We start from the raw sequence: 23,019 nt of genomic DNA, 5'->3' as shown, positions 1-23,019 counted from the left end.
CCAAGAAAACTTTGCCTTACCGTTTGAGAACTCTTTTTGGCGTAACTTTTAGTAATAATATGGACAAAAAATCACATAAAAAGTTAAACATTAAAGAATAATCAGAACTTTAAACACTCTGGGTTGTTGTAAGCGGTGGCGGAAACAGAATAATCATCGAGGGGATTCAATATCTACTATGTGTATATACCAAATAATTTGATCTTGTATATACAATGTGATTTCTTGGTGAGAGGGTTCGGATGAACCCCTCCTACTCCTCTATCTCCGCCTCGGGTTGTAAGTTTGTTTCCTATTTGTTCATATTGAATTGTTAGAAATAACACACAAACGTCTGTGTGCGGGCGTGTATTGTCACTTTTATTGTGCGCGCGCACTAAATATAAATAAGGAAAATGACACCGTATAGCAGCTCTCAAAATAATAACCAAAAAATATTATATATATATATATATACACACACACACACAAATATATATATATATATATATATGTTTTATACAAAAATTAATTTTATACACTTTTGCGGCTACTAGATGTAAATAGTTTATGCCACAGGCTAAAAGTGATTTTTGCCCAAATAAATATTTCTTTCACCCCTTAGGAGAAAATTGGGGGAGGCAATGGTGTAAGAGGTTGGAGATTAAAGCAGTGATTACACCATTAAAATGAAGAATATATCAAACAGATGTTATTAAAACATAAGTAGCCTCAACAAGTTGCAATCTAATTCTTGAAATACAGAGGCATTTCAATTGTCCTCAGAACTAAACTCTGGTACAAACAAGCTGCAACATTATATTGGCAACTATAGGAACTTGATTCAAGCCTGAAAGTTTGAAAACAAGCAACCAGTTAGTTATGAATAACAACTGAAACATAAGTCAAAGGAGTGTTTAAACACAGTAGATAGTCTTAAGAACTGCATTTTGTGCCGAAGGTGGTAAACTTATGTACAGCAGTATTCAAGAACTAGGCTAAGATGCACTTAATAAATTTCTATATATTTATCTGGCAATTCTATGTAGAAGTAAACCCCAGACAAGACCTACCGAGTAACAGAGAATACCACAAAGGGGTCGTTTGGTTGGGAAACAAGTTATCCATGATTAATTATCCCGGGATTAGTTATCCCACCCTCCCATGGATAAAAATAACACTACAATCCCAGGATAACTAATCCGCGATTTTACCCCAACCAAACGTGGGATAAACTCATCTCAAATTTAATCCCGGGATTAATTATCCCTTATCCCTCGTACCAAACAGGCCCAGAGATTCTAATTTGAACCCACCTATATAGATATATTATTAGTATCTATTATTTCAACAATAAAAAGATGCATTTGACACATGAGGAGAAAAGAGGAAAGGAAATGCATTTGACAGATGCTTCTTCCATTATACCTTTTTTAAGGGTAAAGCCACACAGGACTTTACTAACAGAGAAGTGTGCATAGCATGAAATAATTCATTCCTCAAGAAACTGACCTTCATGCACGAAAGGTCAAAAACAGCAAGTCCTAGGAATGGCATTATTAGCACCAACACAGAAAGATGTAGACCTTTATTTAAAGGTACGAGGACACAACAGCATGGGGCAAAATATACTTTAACAACACTGAAATACACAAGTTCAACAACCTGCTGTCCACAAGTTCAACAACTTGAATATATGTGCTGTACACAAGTTCACCACTTCTGACTCTGTCTGCGCATTCATATTTTGAACCCAACATAAATTGAACAGGATAATTCTCAAAATTTTACCAACATTGAAGACTTCAACTTATTGTTCACTTTAGTCTCGTGTTTTTGGGGCGTCTCCAGCATGTTAGGTGCCACAAGGCCAAAGTAGGACATAGTTAACTAATAAGTTGGCCAAGTGTGCTTGAAATTGAGTATGCATAACGATAATCAGGAAGGAAAAGCCACATTGGATTCAAAAGTAACAACCTGTTGTTTTTTCTTCTTTGGTCTTCTCTTTCTTCGGGGTTTTCGAGCATCAGAGTTAGAGCTGATATTGCCACTGTTGCCTGTGAGTGAATCTGCAGATCTTCCTTTTCCGAAGGCAGATCGATCAATGCTATCTGATGTGTTGCTGGAGGTTGACATATCACGAAAAGATGATTTCTTACTTGTAGATCCTCCAAACCGTGATTTTTTATTTACTGAATGACTAAATGATTTGCTTGAAGGACGAGGTGGTGGCATTAGAGCACGGGCAGATATTTGCCTCTGCATACACCATTTCAAAAAGTAAGGGACTACGCTGAATATTAAATTCCAAAGTCAATGTTCAGTAGGAAAAGTAGACAATTCCACTTGAGAGACCTGATTTTTTTCATCGCTGGACATGCTAGAAGCTGCTTTCCCTGATGCACTAGAAGCTTGTTCTCTGCAATAAAAAGCATTAGAGTTCTCCCTATAATGACCAACAAGAGCAAGGGCTTAAAAAGAGTTCCGTACTGAAGGCTTCATGCAAATTGATCATTACGTGAGCATTAATCACCTTCTAGAGACCCCAGAGGGAATGCCAATTTTATCCTCTTTTAAGAAGTGGGAGGTGGACCTAACTAGTCAGGGATTCAGGCATAGTTATGCTGTTTGTTTGTTTTCAGAAAATAAAATAAAGAATCTAGAACGAAGTGTTGACAAGTGGAGTCCATGTGAATCTTGCACCTTTTATTGGTTTCCGTCTCCCTACTCCCTTTCATTGAGTTTTAGGAGAAGATCGATTTTTATTCCCTGCTTCATTCCATTGAGTTTTAGAAGAGGATGGATATACCAGCTTTGAATTGGAACTTAACTAGTACTAACTTCACTGCAAGCTCATTCTATGTTTTACAATCTAACACTAATTATTCATCAAACAACATTACGAGAAAATTCATGACCCTTGATATAATGTCATAATTCCCCTTGCACACATTATAGACTTCAGTCCATCTTCCCAAAAAAATCTGACTCAACACAGAATAATTACTAAGTTCTGCAAGCATGAAGTGAACAGCAATTAGTAGTTTTTAAGGACAAATCAATACCTTGTACTTTTATCAGTCAACTCGTCATCAGCATCATCACTTGAGCTTCCACTTTCAAAGAAATCATCACTGCTTAAATCCAGAAGCCCATCATCTTCACTCCCTGTTTCTGTTAGGAAAGGCAAGCAGAGGGGTCAGTTCGAGTCGGTGGAAACAACATAGCCAATACTGAATTTGAAATTAACAAGCACACCAAGGAGAAGAGCAACTGAACTTCCGTCTAAAAGACTATCTTTAAATATTGAGCACAATAAGGATATTTCATTCCTGCACCTAGATGCCATTTATCCATCTATTTAAGTCGACTGAAGATCCCTATGTTGCAGCTTCTGACATAACGTCCATCTCCCACTCTAAAATTTGCTAAATCATTTTTTTTTTTGACAAGGATCAATTTTGCTAAATCGTAGGAGCTTCTTAAAAGTAATTTCTTTTTTTTGATAATGGTAACATTCTTAAAAGTAATTTCTTAATCCAAGCCAATAATGTTTCTTAGTGTTACGTCCAAAAATTATGCCAAGATATTTCACGGAAGCTAACCAAGATTTTTTTCACAATTCATCGTTCAGAAGCATGGACAAAAATATCTGATTAAATGCCTATAACAAAGTAACACTACATAACCATCAACTGAAGTACACTTTTTTCTATAAAAAAGAATTTTATTCCCTAAATACCAGTAATTTAAGCCTCTTGCTCACATGTTTCATAAAACTGATAATCTTGCAGATATTAAAATTTAAAATGATTAACACAAGAAAAAGGAAAGATTCATTTAGTCCCTTTTTATCTGCAAAAGAGGATCCATTAAGTTTTGATGAGGACATGAGGTTGATAACTTAGTAGCTAAGGTAAGATAAAATCAGCTTACATATCTGCGCTGTAGTGTTTTATTAGTTACAGATTTTGACCATACCAGGTGCTGCAATAAGCATCATTAAAACAAAAGGAACTCTATGCGGAGCTAGTCAAAACTAATGTGAACTACTGACCGGAACAACAGAGTACCTTCCAAATCCTTTCCACTTGCGGCAGCCGCAACTATACTGGCTTTAATTTGCTCACGTAATTTACTTCTTTTGTCAACAATATCTTGCTCGTCACCTCCCGAAAACAAGGACACATATTTCTCATTCTTGGGAAAGAACTGCGATTGAAATAGCACTTCGCTATCAGAGTGAGAAGACAAAAATGGCTAATTATGTTTACACTTAAACTAGCAAAGAAATAAGTTCTATTGTATTATATGAGAAACCATTTCTAAAAGATAGATTTCAGAGTTAGCCATTACAGCAGGTGATCTCTGCATTAGCAAATTCCTAATGGAACCCATAAATGACCCCAAATCTAGGCTAACTATCGCATCTTCATCAATATGAAAGAGACATATTGAGATGATAAGAGGACACTAGCAAAAAACAAATGTCATCAACAATATATTCAGCAGAAAACACTTGACTTTATCCTTCTCATTAACTTCTTTCTTTGGAAAGAAAATAGACTAAATTCTAAATCTTGGATGAGAAAAAGTAGAAAACTGCTTCAGTGAAAAGATCATTACAGTGAAAAACAGAGTTGAACTCCACCGGAGATGGAAACCAAAGAACACAAGAAACAGGTAAACTAATCAGAAGCTCACCCGAACATATTCAAGGTCCTCTTTCAATTTAGCAAGTTGTTCAGCAATTTCTGTTTCTTGCGCCTTACCAGATGAAGTGCGCTGCTGTTTCTCCAAACGTCTTATTCTTCTCTCAATCTTTCTTCTCTCTGCCAATAAATGGAAGCTCAACAAATCAATTCTGACACTAAAGCACAACATTTTTGAAGCATATTCAAATTTATAAAGCATAGGAGAAGTTACTAACCAAAAAACTTAACCTTCCTGTTGTGAAGAAATATTTTGCGTTCCACAGCCAGACGATTGTGAAGTTCCTGTTGCTTTTTGAGTTCGTCCAACTTCTGTTTTTGAACTTCTCTAATTTCAGGAGGCAGATCCTGGAAATATTAGCCGGTTACTATGTTTTTCAGCAATTTTTCACTCAAATCTTATACTACCTCAGGTTTAAAGACTAAAAATGCTATCTTTTTTTGATGGTGGTGTCCGGACCAGCGTGCACGCACCTCGACTATTCTACCAGGTATCTGCTATCTCTCACCAGCGCAAGTACCGGATAATTCTATTCACCAAGGCTTAAGCAGATGGGAAAAAACTAACTAGTGTTTTTGCCTCTACTGGGATATGAACCTAAGACTTCATTGACTACTAGGCCACACATAGGTTGACTAAAATTGCTAAATAAACGTGTAGCTTGAGAGATCTTGAAGTTAGAGATGGCTGATACCAAGCAAATAACTTTGCTTTAAATCTATTTAATGCAAAGCCACATTTGAGTCTCGGGTCAGGATGCTTGTCTGGGAATCAAAACTTATTACAAAATTTACAGGTAGATAATTATGAATTCAAAGTGGAACATGGACACCACAGCATGACACTTAAAATGTGAAAAAATGTCATCTGTAATTATCCGACATATTAATACAATTAGGGTGGATACCATAATCATTACATTGATGTCATACTTGATTTAACAAAAATATAAATATAACTATATCCCAACCAATCAATTAACAACTTCTCGATCCCAAGTTAGTTGCGGTCGGCAATATGAATCCACTATATCCATTACGTTGTCTTATCTAACTGTTATATAACTTATGTGATGGAATAAAATTGCTTGGTAAAAAAAAAGATTTATTACAAACACTAGTTTGTTGCTTATGTATGATAGAAGGCATGGCCAAAAAAGTGTATCAGTTATTGGGTGCAAAATTAGTCATCCCTACACTTAGTAGTTTGTTCCAGCAATCCATGGTAATAGCAAATCCTTCCTGGAAGATGCTAGGAAAACAAATAAATCTTAAATTAAATGACAAAAACTAAGCATCCTATTACTCCTATAATGTTGAAGGTTGTCCAAATCTATAAGTTTCATTTGTTTTGTATTTACAACTTCCATCTCTGTTTATTTCCAGATACTAACCACAATAGCTTGTTTATGATATTAATTAGGCAAGTAACAGTGGTTTTGGGAGCTTTATTTGTCTTCAAAATCAACCTTCTCAACTGTTCTCTTTGCTTTTTCACTTTCTAAAGAACATGGTTGAAACAAAAAGGATTTATCTTTTTACGCTTAAGCTAATAAAAAAAACGACAGATAAACAAGAAGAAAGTTGAGCAAAGACAATAACTTTAAGCCACCCCATTGCTAGTTAAGTTAAAGAGCGCAAACACCGCCAAGATATATAACTTCTGCAACCAACTCTAATCAAATTTAAAATTACATTTTGCATCACAAAGCAATAACTCCAAATAGCACACAAGGAAATGAACTTAATCAAGAATCAAAAGCACATTTAACAGAGACAAAAATAAAAGGGTATTTTCTAAATCCATCTCTGTATAAAAAGTTCAAGCTTTTTCTGAGGATTTAGCATTAAACAACCTCATTTCATGGCACTGTAGTATAGTTACAATGCATCACAAAGCAATATCTCCAATAGCGCACACAGATAAAATTAAAAAAAAGGGCATCTTCTAAACCCCTCTTTCCATAAAGTACAAGTTTTTCTTAGAAATTAGCAATAACCAACCCCATTTCATGGTGCTCTAGTATATATACTCCTGTTATAATACACCATTACTATTTTGAAGTCAAACAGTTTTTTCTTTAACTAACTAACTAACTAACTAACTGTTTAGTTCGTTTTAGCTATACAATATAAAAAATTGCTACTGTAGGATTTTACATACTTTCTAGATACCTAAATTTATCTACAAATAAAAAACAACAGAACTAAGAACACAAAAGGAGAGAAAAGGGGTAAAAATATATACTTTGCGGAGCATGCGTTCGATGGAGCGCATTTGATTCTTGATAGAGACAGCCTTAGCCTTAGCCTTAGGCTTGGACTTTGACTTGGATTTCTTATCAACAGCTAATGATTTGGGTTTGGATTCTCGCCGGTTTCTACTGTTAGCGGCGTCGGGGATTCTGCGTTTCCCATAACCGCCATGCCCCATTAATAATATCGAAACAAAGGTCGGTACTGAAATCGGAGCAATTCTTTTCTACAGAAGAAGCCTTTGTTGTGGAGCGGACATTGTGCGACTCCTATGGAGTTTTGATAGAAGGAGCTAGGTTTGGCTTCCTTTTTTTCTTTTTGAACTTTGTTTTTAACGAAGAATTAACCTATTTTCTTTTTTAACTTTTTATTATTGAAGAATTAACCTAAATAGTAACCGTACATAATTAATTTATAATTTATATGTTTCGGTTAAGAAAGGTAAATTGTAAATCCAATCCACTATTTTTGTAAAGATCGTCTTTTGAATTAGAGGTGGTGTTAATCAACATTAGAACACATAGAATTACCGCTGATGAGGAAATGGTTTGAAAATAAATCCTATATATATTTTGTATTTCATTATTAGATTTCTTTCGTTTAAAAATAAAATTCTAGTTGACCCGACGTACACTGAGGGATTGCAAACATACCGACAAGGGTCGTATGCTTAAAAATAAATTATTCTTGAATTAAAATACAAACAACAACATATCCAATATTATCCCGCACCGTAGGGTCTGGGGAGTGTAGTGTGTACGCAAACCGTACTCCTAACTTGTGAGGATAGAGATATTGTTTTCAATAGACCATCGGCTCAGAAAAGTATAAGCACCACATTAATGAAAATATAAACAAGAATGGAAAGTACCAAAAAGCCATATAAAAACAGAATAAAAACAACAAAACAGTAAGGTGATCAACAATGAAAGAAAACAACGGTTAGTCATAAAAAATTACTACCAACATAAAGCGAGATTGCGTGCCAATACTACTGTTATGAACACTCTAGACTACCTACTCTACTACCCTAATGCTCGATCTCCATACCTTGCTACGAAGAGTCATGTTCTCGGTGAGCTGAAGCTGTGTCATATCTTGCCTAATCACCTCTCCCCACCTATCCTTTGGCCTACCCCTACCTCTCCGTAGGCCCTCCAATGTCAACCTCTCACACCTCTCACCGAGACGTCTGTGCTCCTCCTCCTAACATGACCAAACCTCTCAAGTTGGGATTAATAATGTAGACATTGTAATGCATAACATTTTCTTTCCAGGAGTGTTTGGTTCTTTGTACTGGAAATGAGATACATAAAAAAAAAATTAAAATATGAGCTTAATAAAAACTAAAAGGGTTTTGATAATAGGTTTGAGGAGGAGGAAATTGAGACCTACCATACAATCTTTCCCCACTAACACTAAAAATGTTTATTTCCGTAGATTAGAACTCCTTTAAATAGGTATAGGTATAGGTATTCTTTTTTCCAACCTTTATGACATTCAAGAAGCTCTACCTTACAAGAAAAAAGGTCATTATAATGGACAAATAATTAGCAAAAAAGTCACTATTACAACAAACTACACCACAATCTCAAGTAACTCCGAGTCGCCTATTTAAATCCTCACTATACATATCGCTCCTTTTAACCTCAAATCAGTCTAATATTATATAGAATACAACTAAAAGTTTTAAAAAAAAAAAAAAAAAGAGCCGGTGAAGTTATAAAAAAATGTCATCACTATGGAACCAAAAAAGGATTATAGTTTATTATTTATACATCATGGGAAATCATTCTCACACAGAATATGAATTATCAAGAATCATCCTTTGTACAGTGTAGTATCATTTCTCTTGATCAAAAACCTGTTAAGATGAAGTGAATTAATTCACCAGCTATCTTCATCACCCTTTTAAACAATGAAATCATATTTGGCTGTAACTGTTTCTAAAACCTCTCCTTTGAGTTTGATGGTTCTTCTATAAAAAATGGGATTTTTCCTCTTAACCAGTAGTGGAAAAGAAAAGAAAGAAACCTATAGTTCTATCCAACTTTGATTTTTCCTTTGCAAATTTTATAGCTTTGATGTGCTTATTTCTTATACATTTCCTGTAACTTGTATCTCCTATTATCTGCAACATTCGCGAACACTTTGAATCATGCTTGCTCCTTGTTTCTCTTCTTCAATCTTTGTCAGCAATTGATAAGAAGCCAAGAACTGATGATCCAACAGAAAACCTATACAACAACCTGGCATTCATTGTAGTTGGTGTAATGAGTAAGGTGCAAGCTCAATTATTTTCCTTGAGTTGTTTGGGATTGAGACGTCGTTGTTGTTTGTTTGTTGACTGTGATCACGGGTTGTTCTCCTTCAAGTTCTGATATCACTATCAGCAAATCACCCGGTTCAAGAGAAAGGGGTTCTGATTTCGGGATTGGGTTGATAACCTGCAATGGATTAGGCACGAGGTTGAGCTTCTATGTCCTTTTTATTTACAAAAGCAAATCAAGATTCTATACCTTCTTGTTGTTCTTCACATATCCGATAGCAACTTCTCTTCGCAAATGTGCTCTTTCAGAAAGTTCGGCAAATGAAGGTTTCTCATCTTCCTTCATGTAAAGGCGAATGTCCTGTAAGTGTAGGATAAAAAGAGAGTTTTAACCAAGTCAAGGGTCGACAAGTGAGGCTTGCTCAGTTGGTAAAAGCACCTCCACCTATGACCGTTAGGTCTTGGGTTCGAGTCACGCTGGAGGGGAAGTGTGGAAAGTGGAAACACTATAGATCCTCCTAATTTGGGAGGGGTTTTAAAAAATAAAAAATAAAATAAAAAATAAAAACAAGTCAAGAGTCTCTAATAGTTTCTGTTACATTTCACCACAAGAAAAGACGAGACTGCAAGAGGGTCCATAGAGTGAGATGTTTAATCTATGACAAATTCATGCCGTTTCAGAACTTAGTACGATAAAATTAGGCAATATTCTTCTAGCACTCGGAGGAAAAATACATTTGCGGACTACATAAGTTAAGTAGAGGTTCTAAGGAACATACTCATCATTCATGTCAAAAAGTCAAAAGAGGCAAATCATTATTTATAATCTTGTATGATAGCACATCTATCTTAAGATTTGCACTTCCGCGACACTCATCTTGTGAATATATTGAACCTTATAGGCCCAACATTTACTCTCATATAACATTGTTATACAACAATATAAAAGTTGCATTTCACTTTGGTAGCTATCCTCATTTTGCATAACTCCAATAGCACTTCTCCATTTCTATCATTCGATTTTAATTCAATCTGTTATCTCTTCATATGACATACCATAGTCCTGAAATGTAGATCCTAAATATCTGAATTATCTACATTAAGCACTGCAATCCCATCTAATATCACATCAACTTCACTCTTCTTATGATAGCTGAATTCGCAGCATATATTCTGGTTTACTTCTACTTATCCTAAAATCATTCTCCCTCTCAGGAAACACATGCCAATTCATTCATGAACTAGATATGCAGCAGCGAAGTGAAGTTTATCTGAAGATTTACTTCATGGATTCAAGATAATTGACTTAATAATCTTTATTTAGAAGCTAACATTCCATGTCCATTTTCACATCCTCTATATTAGAAGAAGCTAATTATTACCTTAACGTATATTTCATCTCCATCGGCGTTCAAAATATCTTTCCAAACCTCATTCAATTGAACATTTTCTGCAACTGTGCCAAAAAAAAAGAAGAACTAATTCAGAAATCAATTAAAAACTCATTAAGAAGAATTTACTTTGGCTTTATTAGGAAATAAATGAAACCTTGCGCAGTGACAAGACTCATTACTTCCTCTGCGGCAATGTAAGTGAGGGAAGGCTTGATTCTTGTAATCTGGAGAACAGAACATTCACAAAGGCCATCAAAAGTCCACAACTTAAGAAGAAGAAACAAGCCATGGCTTACACCTTCTTTAGAAACAAATTACCTGTTTACCCAATTTGGAATCGACAATTTCTGCAACAAGATTTTGGACCTGCAATTGATCATTGATTCCGCACAGCAGAAAGTTGATGAACCAACCAGTAGAGTTATTGGCAATTTACCATGAATAAAAGAATACATGAATAGTGATAAAATTGGAATGGGGTCTGGGGAGGGTAGTGTGTACGCAGACCTTACCCCCGCCTTGAGAAGGTAGAGAGGCTGTTTCCGATATACCCTAGGCTCAAATAATACACACTAAAGAGCTTTATAAAAAAAATGAAGTAGGAACTAGATTTGTTAAAGACATATTTTGAGCAAGTACCTTCATGCCAAGCTTGTTGCAGATGTTTTCAGCAAGGAGGAGAGAATATGCAGATTGCTTGTCTGCCTTCGATGCATCTGGAGAAATGAAATGTAAATTTAAATATGCGTTTATATCAGAAATAAGATAATACCATTTCTGTTACCTCCTAGTAACCATTCTCTATCAGATATCACGACAATGGAGAACGGAAATTCTTCGCCTTGTTTAAATGATTTTTGAATGTTTGCAATGGTGTCTGCCAGCATGTCATAGTCCATTGGGTTTCCAATCTGTAGCATATTATGAATGGGGACAGATAAAGATGGACAGATCTAAATCTAGTCCAGATAATCAACATAAGATACTGAGTCAGAAATACCCTGTGGGAGACTCGGACATTTTTTAGCTTTCCTTGACCAGCAAGTCTGCTAGCTTTATGTCTGTCATCCATAGGGACATCTGATAACACCTCCTACAAGTTTATGTGACGCAAAACGAAAGGATTCTTAAGAAGACTTAGTCTAAGTAAGCAAATTTACAGCACTCAGTCAAAGTCCAACATATTTGGTGATTAATTCAGATGCTAATCCATAAATGCTTCTTCGTTAATTATCCAATTATCTCAGCCTATAATGTAGAGGTTGGAAGTGGATGTCTTCCATTGCCAGAAGAAGAGCATGACTTACCAGTGTGCTGCCAGGTCCCAGGTAATTATCATATTCTTCAATCATTTCCACAATATCAGGACGCCATCCCAGCATTAAAATGCATTCTTTAGGTCCCAGACACGAATCAGATGCCTGTATTCAGATGCTTAAAAGTTAGCTAAAATACACAGTAATGAAGGTGGCAGGTACAGCAACCATTCCTAAGTATGTTATACCTTAGACCCTGATTTTGTCCGTTTCACTATATTCTCAAGGCGTGCTTTTGTTATCTCCAAAGCATTACCCCGGAATTGTCCATTCTTTTCCACAGTGTGAGAATCATTTATGGCATTGTCACTTTCATCAGAAATATTTGAATATACTAGCTCCGGCCTTTTTTTTCCATGAATGGGTCCAATAAACAAAACCTGTATGCATCAAAGTGAGAGAATCAGCATGCAAGTAAACTAAATTAGGGGACTGTAGAAAAAAAAGTTTGAACTCTGTACATTTTGGTCCACAGGAAGGCCAAAATGTAAGGCTTTATAGGCAGAAAAGAATCGCTTTCACATTCAAACTGATAAAACGTCAAAGCTTAAAATGAGAAGAAATATTCACTTCAACGGCAATCATGAAAGCAATAAATACCTGTCTAAGAATACATGTCACCTAGTACAGTGTCATACTTAAAGAAACTCAATTAGCAAGTCAATCAACCTGCTTCTAGTTATTATTCCTTTGTCCTATTTGAGACTAATGCAGTATGCTTATACCAAATGCACAGTTTACAAATCAATGAACTGCATACAAATCTTAAAAAGGACAGATGCAGAATAATTAAGTCAGTATAAAAAGCAGGGTGCTGAGTGTATCACTCTAAATCTCATAATCTCCACAACGACAGTCCAAATTGACTTAATATCTCCGGTTGACTTATTCATATGGGTGACACAACTGCAATATATAATGTTGAGAACATACTTCATCAGTTTCTTCCAAAACTTCGTCATCCCTTGGGTGGAAATTTATCTTCCCTTGTCGATAGAGACCGCAAACAACAACCTGAAGAAAGAACAGAATTAAAGATGACTTCAAGACCTACAAACTTTATGAAATCGCCATTCTAGTCAAATAGACTACCTCTTGGAAGCCACGTCTTAATTGCTTATATTTTAATCCCACAAGGTGAGGGAAACTGCAAAGATTGAACACGTTCTCTGCCAGATGAAATGGTGGTCTTCTTAGAAAACAGTGTCCAATGATGACATAAGATTCATGAACGTTGTTATGCTAATTTCACTTTCAGGATGTAGGAGATATATGACATGATTATATGAACAAAAGAAACATACTACATAAAGCAAAAACTTCAACGGACAGACACTTCAAACTTGAAATGTTATCCCACAATTAAGGACAGAGCAGAGTTCCGGTTCGCTGAGAACTTTGAGAAACTTAAGAAGATATTAGTGCTTTGAAATAAGCACGGGATGTCCAAAGTTCAAGGCTGTGGACCACGAAATCGTAACATCTTAGAGAACTTAGCTCCTTACCAGACAGAACAAAAGACACAATCAATCAAACTGAAGTTGATTTTGTCCCAAATGGATATAGGCAGATGAAGTAAAAGAACATAAGTAGCCATCTTAACCAAACAAACAACATGATATTTAACTCAAGTTTACCACTTCACCAGTGGATGATCCACTCTTCAACAAAAATTAAGTGCATTTGAGACCATTATCAGAATGCAGCACTTAAAACAGTGGAAGACAATGAGAGACATGCCAACTCTTCCTTTTCAGGTTAAGCATTCGATAAGATGAATATTCATGAAACCAAGATGATTTGACTGAGAAACAGCACATTACTTCGATAATTAAGCAAATGTTTGTATATCTTAATGAGACCCTTTTGGCGAGAGCATTGAACAAACAATTTTGATGTGACATTCTGAACAGGTTCCACTCTCAATCCTGAAATTGACTTTAAGAGTTCACATGTGTTGTAGCTTGAAACCTGAAAGAAATCCAGGAAGGAGTCACTAACTTATTAATGATAATTCAATACGGTTAAAATACTCTTCCAGCGCAACATACCTCAACTATGGTGGGCACAGAGATCATTTCTGGAAGGGGTTGAAGGGCAAGCACTGAGAGAAATGCATCTGTGTCGACCTCATACCTAATTAAATAAAGAATATGGCAAATAAGAAAACAGGAAGAAAGCACAAGCACAAAATTCAAATTGCACGTAAAACGCCATTAATTTAAAAGTAGGTTAGTGCAAACATAGAAAAAGACTCATAGAACCGTGCATAAAACTACTCCAAATAAGAGATCCCATTTCACATACATTTCATCTGGTGCTCAGGGCATAAAGCCATTCACAAGGTCTTGACTTGAGCGCTTAAGTTGCAGATAACAAATTGAGTTTCTGTTGCATGGTTAAATGTGTTCTATGATTCCCACATGTTCTGTCTATGGCTTACAAGGACTTTTTTTTCAAAAATCATCTTCGGAATCAAATTGCATACTGATTCAACCAATACAGAAAATAACTGAGAGAACAACAAACCACACTGAAACGTTAAGCTGTAAGTTTAACTATTACAAAAACACAGGATTATCTAAATTATGTACAGAAAATGCTTCAGTAACCTTAAAACCCAATTATAACATATAATTAAAAAAAAAGAATACAGATTGACCTCTTTCAAGAGAAAATCATACTTTACCCAACTGGTAACATTGTGAATCACTCTTCATTATTTTAAATTTTGATGAATATGAAACTAAGTTTGTTCGTCATTTTCCAAATATTGAACCAAAACTCGGAAAACTTTCAAAATTCAATTGTCTTCCATACCTTTGTCCACTTACCATTTGAAGAGAACTAAAGAACAAGAGAATTGATATGATTAACATTTCAAGATGTGCCCAAGTAAAACAAATCACTTACCTATTTCCCTTTGTTGGAAGTATAACAATGGCGCGTGCCTTATTGGCTGCAGCTCTTTCAAATGATTTTGTCATACTTAAACTGCAACTGTTAGAGAAAATGTATGAAATGTGAGATTGAAGGCAGCTGAAATTACAGCAACTTCAATTTATCCATAGAACAGCTCAGGAAACATGGACAGACTGAGGCCTCGGAACCCGAGGCCAAAGTCAACCTATGAGATTTTGCACGGCACAACAAAACCCACTAGGAAAGCCAAACTACAATCACGCCAATAGCAATATATACAAGTTAGAGGAATTTCAACTGGCTCCCCCTCTTCAAAGTGAGGGAGATAGATGCACACACCATGCTCTGGAGTAAGACTGGACCAGTATCGGCTACGGAAATATGTATCTCAGCAACAGCATATCAAATCTCAGGCTTGAATTTGATAATTACCAAGACTGGTTTAATAAAAACCTGATATTGTTTAATGCTAATTGAAGTCATGTTTTGGGAGTATTGACTGCTTTTTATGAAAAAGTCAATTCGGATGAGATGTAGGTTCATATTTAATAAGGTTTCAAAGTACACAAAGATCCTCAAATTAAGTAGCCTCCCATAGTCAAAATACAGTGACGTGCTAAGCTCACGGGAAAAGAACCTCACCCCATACAAGAAAGGGTAGCTTGAAAATCTAATAAGATTAATAAACAAGTGGTTACCTCTCTCTAGACAGTAAAAGTTTTAAGAGTATGCAGAGAAACATTATATAACATCATTAACAAAGAGCGCATTTCACAAATAGGGAATCCGGCAAAAATGATGTTTTTCATCTAAGCAGTTCAACAAATTGGATATTTGGAACAGCTAATGAAGCACTTCTATTCCATAAAAGAAAGTAAAGATTAGAGCTGATGGGCATACAGCTTTGTTTGAGTAAGCATCTTCTATGTTATTCCCCTTATTATACAGAACATGCGCACAGGTGATCTATATAAGTAATGAAGTAGCTTCACTAAGACTTGTTTGATCTTCTATAGAGACTTCCAGAACTCTGCACCCTAACAATTTTTGTTTCTTTATGAAGCGATTCTGACCTCTTTGTAAGGACATCAATATGATTGAGATCTTTGGTGATATTGTCGGCCATTTTGTCCATTTGCTTTCTTGGAAGATCAGATAGCAGAAGAATTCTTTGCCGCCTGCAAACAGGTAACAGCACTTGTAATACTTGCAGCACTGTGCATGGTTTTGTACGGTAAACTCTAAGCAGAGTGATTACCTAGCAGTGGCAGTACCTAAGCGAACAGCAAATTCATGGTATTTATTTAGCTGCTTTAGTATAAAGTTGAGATGACTGTTAACTCCACAAATTATAATATGATCAGTCTCCAAAACTTGCATTTGTGCCCCTTCTCTGAGTCTTTGCATATTATTCTGTCCAAATTCTTGTCAGGGGACTGTCTTATCAATAAAGCTTGAAGTTGAATGTAGCATTTTTCGAGAGCTTACTCGAAATTGTTCAGTCATGGTGCTCAATAGGCGAGAATAAAATAGAATGCCCCATATGGCAAGGATGAATCCTATTACACGTTCAACTCTTGTTCTTTGCTGCAGTCAAATGCAAGTCCTTTTAGTAGTAATAATTGTTACGATCTGCATATTGCTAATCAGTAAGAAGATTACATTTTATCAACAAAATCAAATGTGATAAAGATAAACCACACTTTCAGGTGAGTAGATGATGAACAGAGGCATGCCCATGCCTCCCACAAGCAGTCCTCCAAAGAGTAAGCACTACCCCTGCTTTTTCTTTATAATGAAAATATAAAGATCAGCAAACAAACATGTGGATAGGGAATAACTGGAGAAGAAGATCGGCATATCAACAGACAAGGAGATAAAATTTGGTTGAATAATTTCCCATACATTAGCTTCAACAAAATTCACTATCAGAACAATATGTAGACACGATGATATAGTGAAGCACAGTGAAAGTAAGTGATAAAATATCCCATGGCTAAAATAACATCCATAAATGTTGTTTTTAATCTGAAAGCAACTAAACCACAAAATTTTGCCAAACTTCATACAAGGTAAAGTTAAAAAGGGAAGAAGATTCCTAATACACAGGCGTTCAGTAATAGGAAAAATAAAGGGAACAAAAAGAAAAGAGAGGGAAAGCAAGGAAAATAAGAGCAAAGAGAAATAACATAACTGGAGCATAGCATAAGTGAAGCCAAATAAACATGCTGGTTGCTTTATCATGGGTTAAAACCACGTCGGAACTTGAAGAAACTTAAGCCTGGCTTTGTATCTCTGGTGCAACTAAATATCCAGATAATATTTATTTTATTGAATATCCTAAAGACTTCCAACTTTCTTTAAGTGGTCATACTAGGTATTTTTCGCCATTAGCTGATAGAATATATGGCTTGTTTTGTCACATATGCATTTTGGATGTAGCGTGTGGTTATACCGAAAAGGATCAAGTCTTTTGTGATTCTTCAAGTTGAAACTAGTGATTCTTCAAGTTTCATTTCCATCCATCAATAAAAATATTCTCACGTGCTTGCCCAAAGAATCATGCCTACATGTTTGGGGCATGCCGCAAGACGTGCAATAAATAAATAGAATATACCTTGTCTACCAGCTTACACTGGGTAGTGCGGGAACAAAGGCATGAAAAATGGACAAAATGCTTCTGCTAAAGTTTTCTAAGGTGCTTTAACAAGAAGATCGTTGGAAATTAATACAATAGGGGATTACTCGGCATCTGTAAACAAGAAACTTAATCTACTTATAGTTTTCCATACATTTGCAGACAACATCAGCACAAATAAGTATAACAAATATCACGTCTGGAAGAGTTTACCTGAATTTAAAGAACAGAACACCACCAATCATCACAAATGAGAAGCATGATACCAAAAGCACAATAAAAAACCTGCACAAAATGGAAAATAGATGATTCGCCTTTATCAGGAAAATCAGAATAAGGTCTTGTACGTCACGCAATTAGCTCCTCAATGTATTTCAGGGAACGCACTACAAAGAACTACCATGCATATACGTTCTTCCTATCCCTTCATGCATTATAATCCTAAACTAGCTAAAAAGATGGTAAGCCTATACAACGATGACAATTAGAAGTCCATTATTGCAACCGAAATAAGAGAAAATAATAAATTCAGATGACCTAAAACCATACTAGTACAAGTTCATGAATATTGGAAAAGTTATAAGCATTAGCATTCAGGTACAGAAAAAATTAAAGAGGTAACAAATACGAGTTTCCTGATTCAAGCCACCTATATTTATTTTCAGGAAAAGCAAATTTTTAATCTTTTTCTAGCACATAATATGATGTCATTTCTGCATCCATCATCGAGCTAAGCCATTAAGAAAGATAAATAGAAAAGCGACATACCACAAAGGAGGTACAATTGGCTTACTTACGTGGCAACATTTTTCTCTAGTTGTATGTTGAACAAATATATTAACCGCGCTAAACTCCATTTGATGTCTTTCAGTGAAGGAAAGGACACATCCAACTGAAGCGGTGTTGGTTTATTCAAGGAGTTAGAAAGACAAGCAAAAGATAAACTTTGAGTGCCTGATGTTTGGGTTACAAAGATGAATAACTCTCGGATCATCCCCATCTTCGTACCAATTAGATGTAGAGGCTTCAACTTAATAAGGAAATAAGATGCCAACGAAGCTATTACAAATTTAGCTGGGAAGTCCTGCACATTTAAAAATTCTCATTAGTAAATATTTAAATGATATAATCGATCCACCTTTGAGCATTTCCCATAAAAAAAATTGACATTGTACAAACCAGTTTAAAAGAAGAACTCGCACAAATTTGGTCAGAAAATTACATCTCAACGAGATACAGAATGGAAATTTTCCTCAGCATAATGGAAGTGGAATCAGCTAAAACATTGGAAGAACAGAGGTAGTCGATACTCCCAATATGGAGCAGAAGTTTACATCATCAAGAACCAGACTCACAACTTGACATTCAGCTTTTCCTCATCAGATCTTTTAAATATTACATTAAAGAACTGGAGTATTTGTAACCTACCTCAGTTTTCAGGACAAAGATGGCATTAATATACTGGGTGCAGTGTCGTACTTACAGAACTAACATAACAACCAATTAAGATGATAGTTTCTCTGTACACTCAAAAATGGATTTTTCTCTGTGCTATGATAGAAGTTTTTGAAAAATAAATACCTATACTAGTTTCCTGTAGATTTCGGAAGGTGGTCAACTTCCGATTCAAGGTGAGAACTGAATCAGAAGCAGATCATGAAATTCTAAGAAGGATCCAAGGAGAAGTATGATTAAGTTTTATATGGACAACCATCAACATTCAGTTGCTTATCTCTTGATTATTGATAAGACCAACTTCCCAGGGTAAACTACTGTAGTGTTGAGAGATGTTATTTTGCCTTCAGTAAACAATTCAGAAGCAGAACCAAAAGCAATAAACTTGAAAGAAATTTGATAACAACTGATCCTGCACAAACCATCTTTTTGAAGATCGAAGAAATTCCCCGGCTTTGATAAAAAATTTAATCTACTTTTGTCCACATAATTCCTTTTTCTTGATAAGTAGAGGAACCATTGAACTATATATCATCCATGGCTGAAAGTAACATGGCTCAGTCAATTAAATCTAAAGAATTAAATACTACCTATTCTAGAATCCTAGAAGTTTCTGTTTTAACTGAAACTAATTTAGAGTTAGTGACAAGAAGCCTTTTGGGACCTCAGAATTATTTTTCAAATACATCTTCAGCGGCTGAGGATTCAGATTTTCCCAGATATTCCTGTTTCCTGAGGAATTCAGCTGTCTGCATGTCATCTTTTGAATGCTCGGCACCTTTCCTGGTTGAAAAGAAAACGAGAATTACTAGGATGCAGTTCCGAAAAGGAGCTTATTTTTGGCATAACCACTCATCTCATACAGCATACTGAAAAAAATTATCTAGATACTCACCTTTACTTTTGGCCAACCAGTTATTCATGCAAAAGGCAGAAGCACGGTTTCTCCGACATGGACAAGCCAATGACGTTCTGGAAATTACAATAGATTTAGATAAACAATGCACAAAAAGAAGAGGTTCCAAATCACGTGAATATTTTAGGCTGTAGCTGCCTTATGCACAAATATTTGAGGTTATGCATTCACTTTAACATACCATCAAAAAATAGTAGAATGCTTGGCCAAATTATGCTGTATTAACACTAGCATATTTAGTATTTCAATACAACCAACCAAACACCTGAACGAAAACGTATATCTAGTCCATAATCAACGTACTTTTTTAGATTTTCAACCACTGTTTAACTTTACCCATTAAGAACTGTCACTTTAGAATATCCAGTATAAAATTGAGTATCTAGTGTTTCTTCAAGTTTGTTAAATCAGAAAGATGCGACATTTTGGTAGAAAAGAGAACTGGTACAGCACTAGAAGAGACCAAGATCCAGTATTTCTAGACACCCTTAGTCTGAATTATAAAAGAGGTTGATTGAGGCATTTCTAGACTACAAATTCAAAGAACAGCGTAGTGAATTTCAAATACACAAAACATTGGGACCAAATATACTTCCAACAGTCAACATTTTCCACAAAACAAATCAAGTAATTGCAGCAATTTCTTCCACCTTACGAAACTGTTAAGCTATTAAACAAATATAGTTGGCGATCTATTCTATTTTGGTGACAGCAAGATATGCAACTAACTCAAATGGAGGATAGTCCACCACTCACTGCTCTGTTTATGGAGATATATGAAACTACGGAGCCAATAACAACAACAAACCCAGTGTGATTCCACCAAGTGGGGTCTAGGGAGAGTAGTGTGTACGCAGACCTTACCCCTACCTTGTGAAGGTAGAGAGGTTGTTTCCGATAGACCCTCGGCTCAAGGCAAGATGAAAAGGAAGCATTAACAAGGATATCATATTCAACTAAGATACCAGTTCCATTTCTTAAACTGTGTACTACGGAGCTGATAGTCATGCTCTACAATGCACTGCAGTTGAAAGCAAATTGCTAAATAATCCTATTCCATACTTACCAGGAGCACTTTTTACAATATCATTTCTGTTGTTCATAACTTCTTTTTCTTTTATTCCATACCTACGGAGCCAAAATGGCTAAATGATGTAAGAAAATTAATAAGCCAATGTTAGAAAATGATATCGTATTCAACTAAGGTACCAGTTCCATTTCTTAAACTGTATACTACGGAGCGGATAGTCATGCTCTACAATGCACTGCAGTTGAAAACCAATTGCTAAATAATCCAATTCCATACTTACTAGGAGTACTTTTTACAATATCATTTTTGTTGTTCATAACTTTATTTACAACAACAACAAAAAAAAAAAGAAAAAAAAAAAAAGAAAAAGGAAATCCCCTACCCTACCCTGGTGAGGTAAAGAGGCTATTTCTGAAAGACCCTTGGCTCGAGAGTATAAGAATTATTGTGCACAAGACTACACCTAGAATAGACTAGCAGGAGTTCCAAAAGAGGAGGTACAATGGCAGTTCAATATGAGTGACATGTTGAATTACTTTAAGCTTGGCATTTTACCAAACACTTACACTAATAAATCACAACAATTATGTTTCTCAAAAACTGAACAATTATTCATCAGCACACTCAAGAAGAGAACTTCTACATCTAAACTTCATTGCATATTTATGTTCATACTAAACACATAAAATCTCTCTCTCAATATCTAAAACATATTAATGACAAACATATACAGTTAGTTCTATACATGCATATACGAACAAACCTCTTAAAAGGAGAAATCTGATTGAATCTTGGACTAAGTGTTGGAGTTGATGAGCGGGGGCAATACAATTGAAGCATTTTAGCAGTAACCTTTCACCCCTTTTCTCGTTTCAGGATTATGTAATGACCCTTTGAAGAATAACAAAGAATGAAGAGATTAAAGGCATTGTTTTCAACGAAAAAATTTCAAGATTTTATTAAAAGAAGTTGTGTGCTACGATATATTAATTGTGGAAGGTGAGAAAATTAATTTGATGCGAATTTTTGAATTAATTGGAGAGATGGGTTGAAAGTACAAATGAGTAGCGCTAATGGTGTGGAGTAGTAAAATATATATAAGTACACATCGAGGCAGAGCTTGGAAGTTAGCAGATGCTGATGTTTCAGTTGCTGTTTATTGACATGTTTGCCATTGGTACGTAGTTGGATTCTAGTTTATTGTCATGGAAAAAAGAAAAAGAAAAAAAGAATGTATGGCTCTTTTAATTTTGCCTTTTTCTGGAAAAAAATCTAAAGGAGCCTTTTTTCCAACACAAGCGTTCGAATCGTGGAAAAGATATTAATATTTGAATTAGGTACATTGTCTATATTACACCTTTTAAGTATGATCTTTTCCCGTATCCTGTGTGACTGTGGGATGCCCTTTCGCCAAAAAAACATTTTGTTAGTTTTTTACTTCAATAGCATCATTTTCGTTCCTAAATTTTCATCCTTGTCATGATTTTTACCGCACTAATACATTTAAGGCTCATTTGGTTGATGGAGTGGAATAATTAATTCCAGCATAAAATTTTACATAAAATAATACATATGCGGTTGGTTGCATAAGAAAATAATGATCGTTGCACAACTTATGCAAAGTTTTGTTTACAATATTAAATAATATACGTATAAAATTATGTGAGAATTTATGTATACTTTTATGCAGGGGCGGCCCGACGTATTTTGGGGCCTAAAGCCAAATTTTAATGAGAGGCCTTAATGTTTTTAATTTTTTTTATTATTTGAAGTCAATTTTTCTAGCTTTTTTAGATGCAAAGTTACTAATAATTTTTTTATAATCAAAAAAATAAATATCAAGAGCACCTTTTTGAGATTGTATTAGATTTTGAATTTTTCTTCTTTTCTTGAATTTTTCATAACCAGATTCATACTTTCTATTTGACATACTTATCTTCTAATAAATAATCTAAAAATACACTAAATAGCAAAATATTAAATTTTAGATGAGAAAATAATAAAAAGATAGAATGATATAACCTGGTTCAAGAACTGATAACTTGATATCAAATTAAATTTTCTGCTCGAGTATGCTTGTCGTAAGACTTGAATTATAAAAATATAACGAACAAAAAAATCTCCATTATTTC

General features: G+C 35.2%; 2 protein-coding genes across 3 annotated transcripts; both read right to left on the bottom strand.

Moving 5' to 3' along the window:
- Positions 1 to 636: 636 nt before the first annotated feature.
- LOC104105959 (rRNA-processing protein EFG1) lies at positions 637 to 7,261 on the bottom strand. The gene is made up of 8 exons (XM_009614398.4): positions 6,940 to 7,261; positions 4,910 to 5,039; positions 4,684 to 4,811; positions 4,053 to 4,191; positions 3,045 to 3,153; positions 2,335 to 2,398; positions 1,957 to 2,238; positions 637 to 829 (listed from the first exon to the last, which is right to left on the bottom strand). The coding sequence occupies exons 1-8, from the start codon at positions 7,123 to 7,125 to the stop codon at positions 824 to 826; spliced, it is 1,044 nt and encodes a 347-aa protein (XP_009612693.1). The 5' UTR covers positions 7,126 to 7,261; the 3' UTR covers positions 637 to 823.
- Positions 7,262 to 8,667: 1,406 nt separating this feature from the next.
- Positions 8,668 to 21,963, bottom strand: LOC104105960 (putative ion channel POLLUX-like 2). Of its 2 annotated transcripts, XM_009614399.4 has the most exons (24): positions 21,651 to 21,963; positions 19,837 to 19,913; positions 19,606 to 19,724; positions 18,284 to 18,570; positions 17,700 to 17,771; positions 16,552 to 16,636; positions 16,337 to 16,435; positions 16,107 to 16,261; positions 15,922 to 16,026; positions 14,840 to 14,926; positions 13,978 to 14,062; positions 13,750 to 13,897; positions 13,019 to 13,095; positions 12,860 to 12,940; positions 12,115 to 12,306; positions 11,918 to 12,031; positions 11,611 to 11,703; positions 11,395 to 11,521; positions 11,250 to 11,326; positions 10,929 to 10,976; positions 10,765 to 10,834; positions 10,599 to 10,672; positions 9,467 to 9,577; positions 8,668 to 9,394 (listed from the first exon to the last, which is right to left on the bottom strand). In XM_009614399.4, the coding sequence occupies exons 1-24, from the start codon at positions 21,725 to 21,727 to the stop codon at positions 9,242 to 9,244; spliced, it is 2,613 nt and encodes an 870-aa protein (XP_009612694.1). In that variant the 5' UTR covers positions 21,728 to 21,963; the 3' UTR covers positions 8,668 to 9,241. The 2 variants fall into 2 exon arrangements, with proteins under 2 accessions (XP_009612694.1, XP_070041761.1); XM_070185660.1 differs by lacking the exons at positions 19,606 to 19,724; positions 19,837 to 19,913; positions 21,651 to 21,963 and having other exon boundaries at positions 18,284 to 18,378; positions 18,495 to 18,570.
- Between the last annotated feature and the right edge of the window lie 1,056 nt (positions 21,964 to 23,019).

Source organism: Nicotiana tomentosiformis, chromosome 9 (genome assembly GCF_000390325.3).
Source record: "Nicotiana tomentosiformis chromosome 9, ASM39032v3, whole genome shotgun sequence".
Lineage (NCBI taxonomy): Eukaryota > Viridiplantae > Streptophyta > Magnoliopsida > Solanales > Solanaceae > Nicotiana > Nicotiana tomentosiformis.
This window is presented reverse-complemented; position numbering and strand designations above follow the sequence as displayed.

What these genes read in the sequence shown, in the direction of transcription:
- LOC104105959 (XM_009614398.4), bottom strand. Translation starts at nt 7,125, where the DNA reads ATGGGGCATGGCGGTTATGGGAAACGCAGAATCCCCGACGCCGCTAAC. An exon ending in AAGTGGAAAGGATTTGGAAG is followed by an intron (nt 3,154 to 4,052) that starts GTACTCTGTTGT and finishes CTTTCCTAACAG; the next exon opens with AAACAGGGAGTGAAGATGAT. An exon ending in CCAGCGATGAAAAAAATCAG is followed by an intron (nt 2,239 to 2,334) that starts GTCTCTCAAGTG and finishes TGGTGTATGCAG; the next exon opens with AGGCAAATATCTGCCCGTGC.
- LOC104105960 (XM_009614399.4), bottom strand. Translation starts at nt 21,727, where the DNA reads ATGCTTCAATTGTATTGCCCCCGCTCATCAACTCCAACACTTAGTCCA. An exon ending in CTAGAGAAAAATGTTGCCAC is followed by an intron (nt 17,772 to 18,283) that starts GTAAGTAAGCCA and finishes CATTTTGTGCAG; the next exon opens with GTTTTTTATTGTGCTTTTGG. An exon ending in GGACAAAATCAGGGTCTAAG is followed by an intron (nt 12,032 to 12,114) that starts GTATAACATACT and finishes ATCTGAATACAG; the next exon opens with GCATCTGATTCGTGTCTGGG.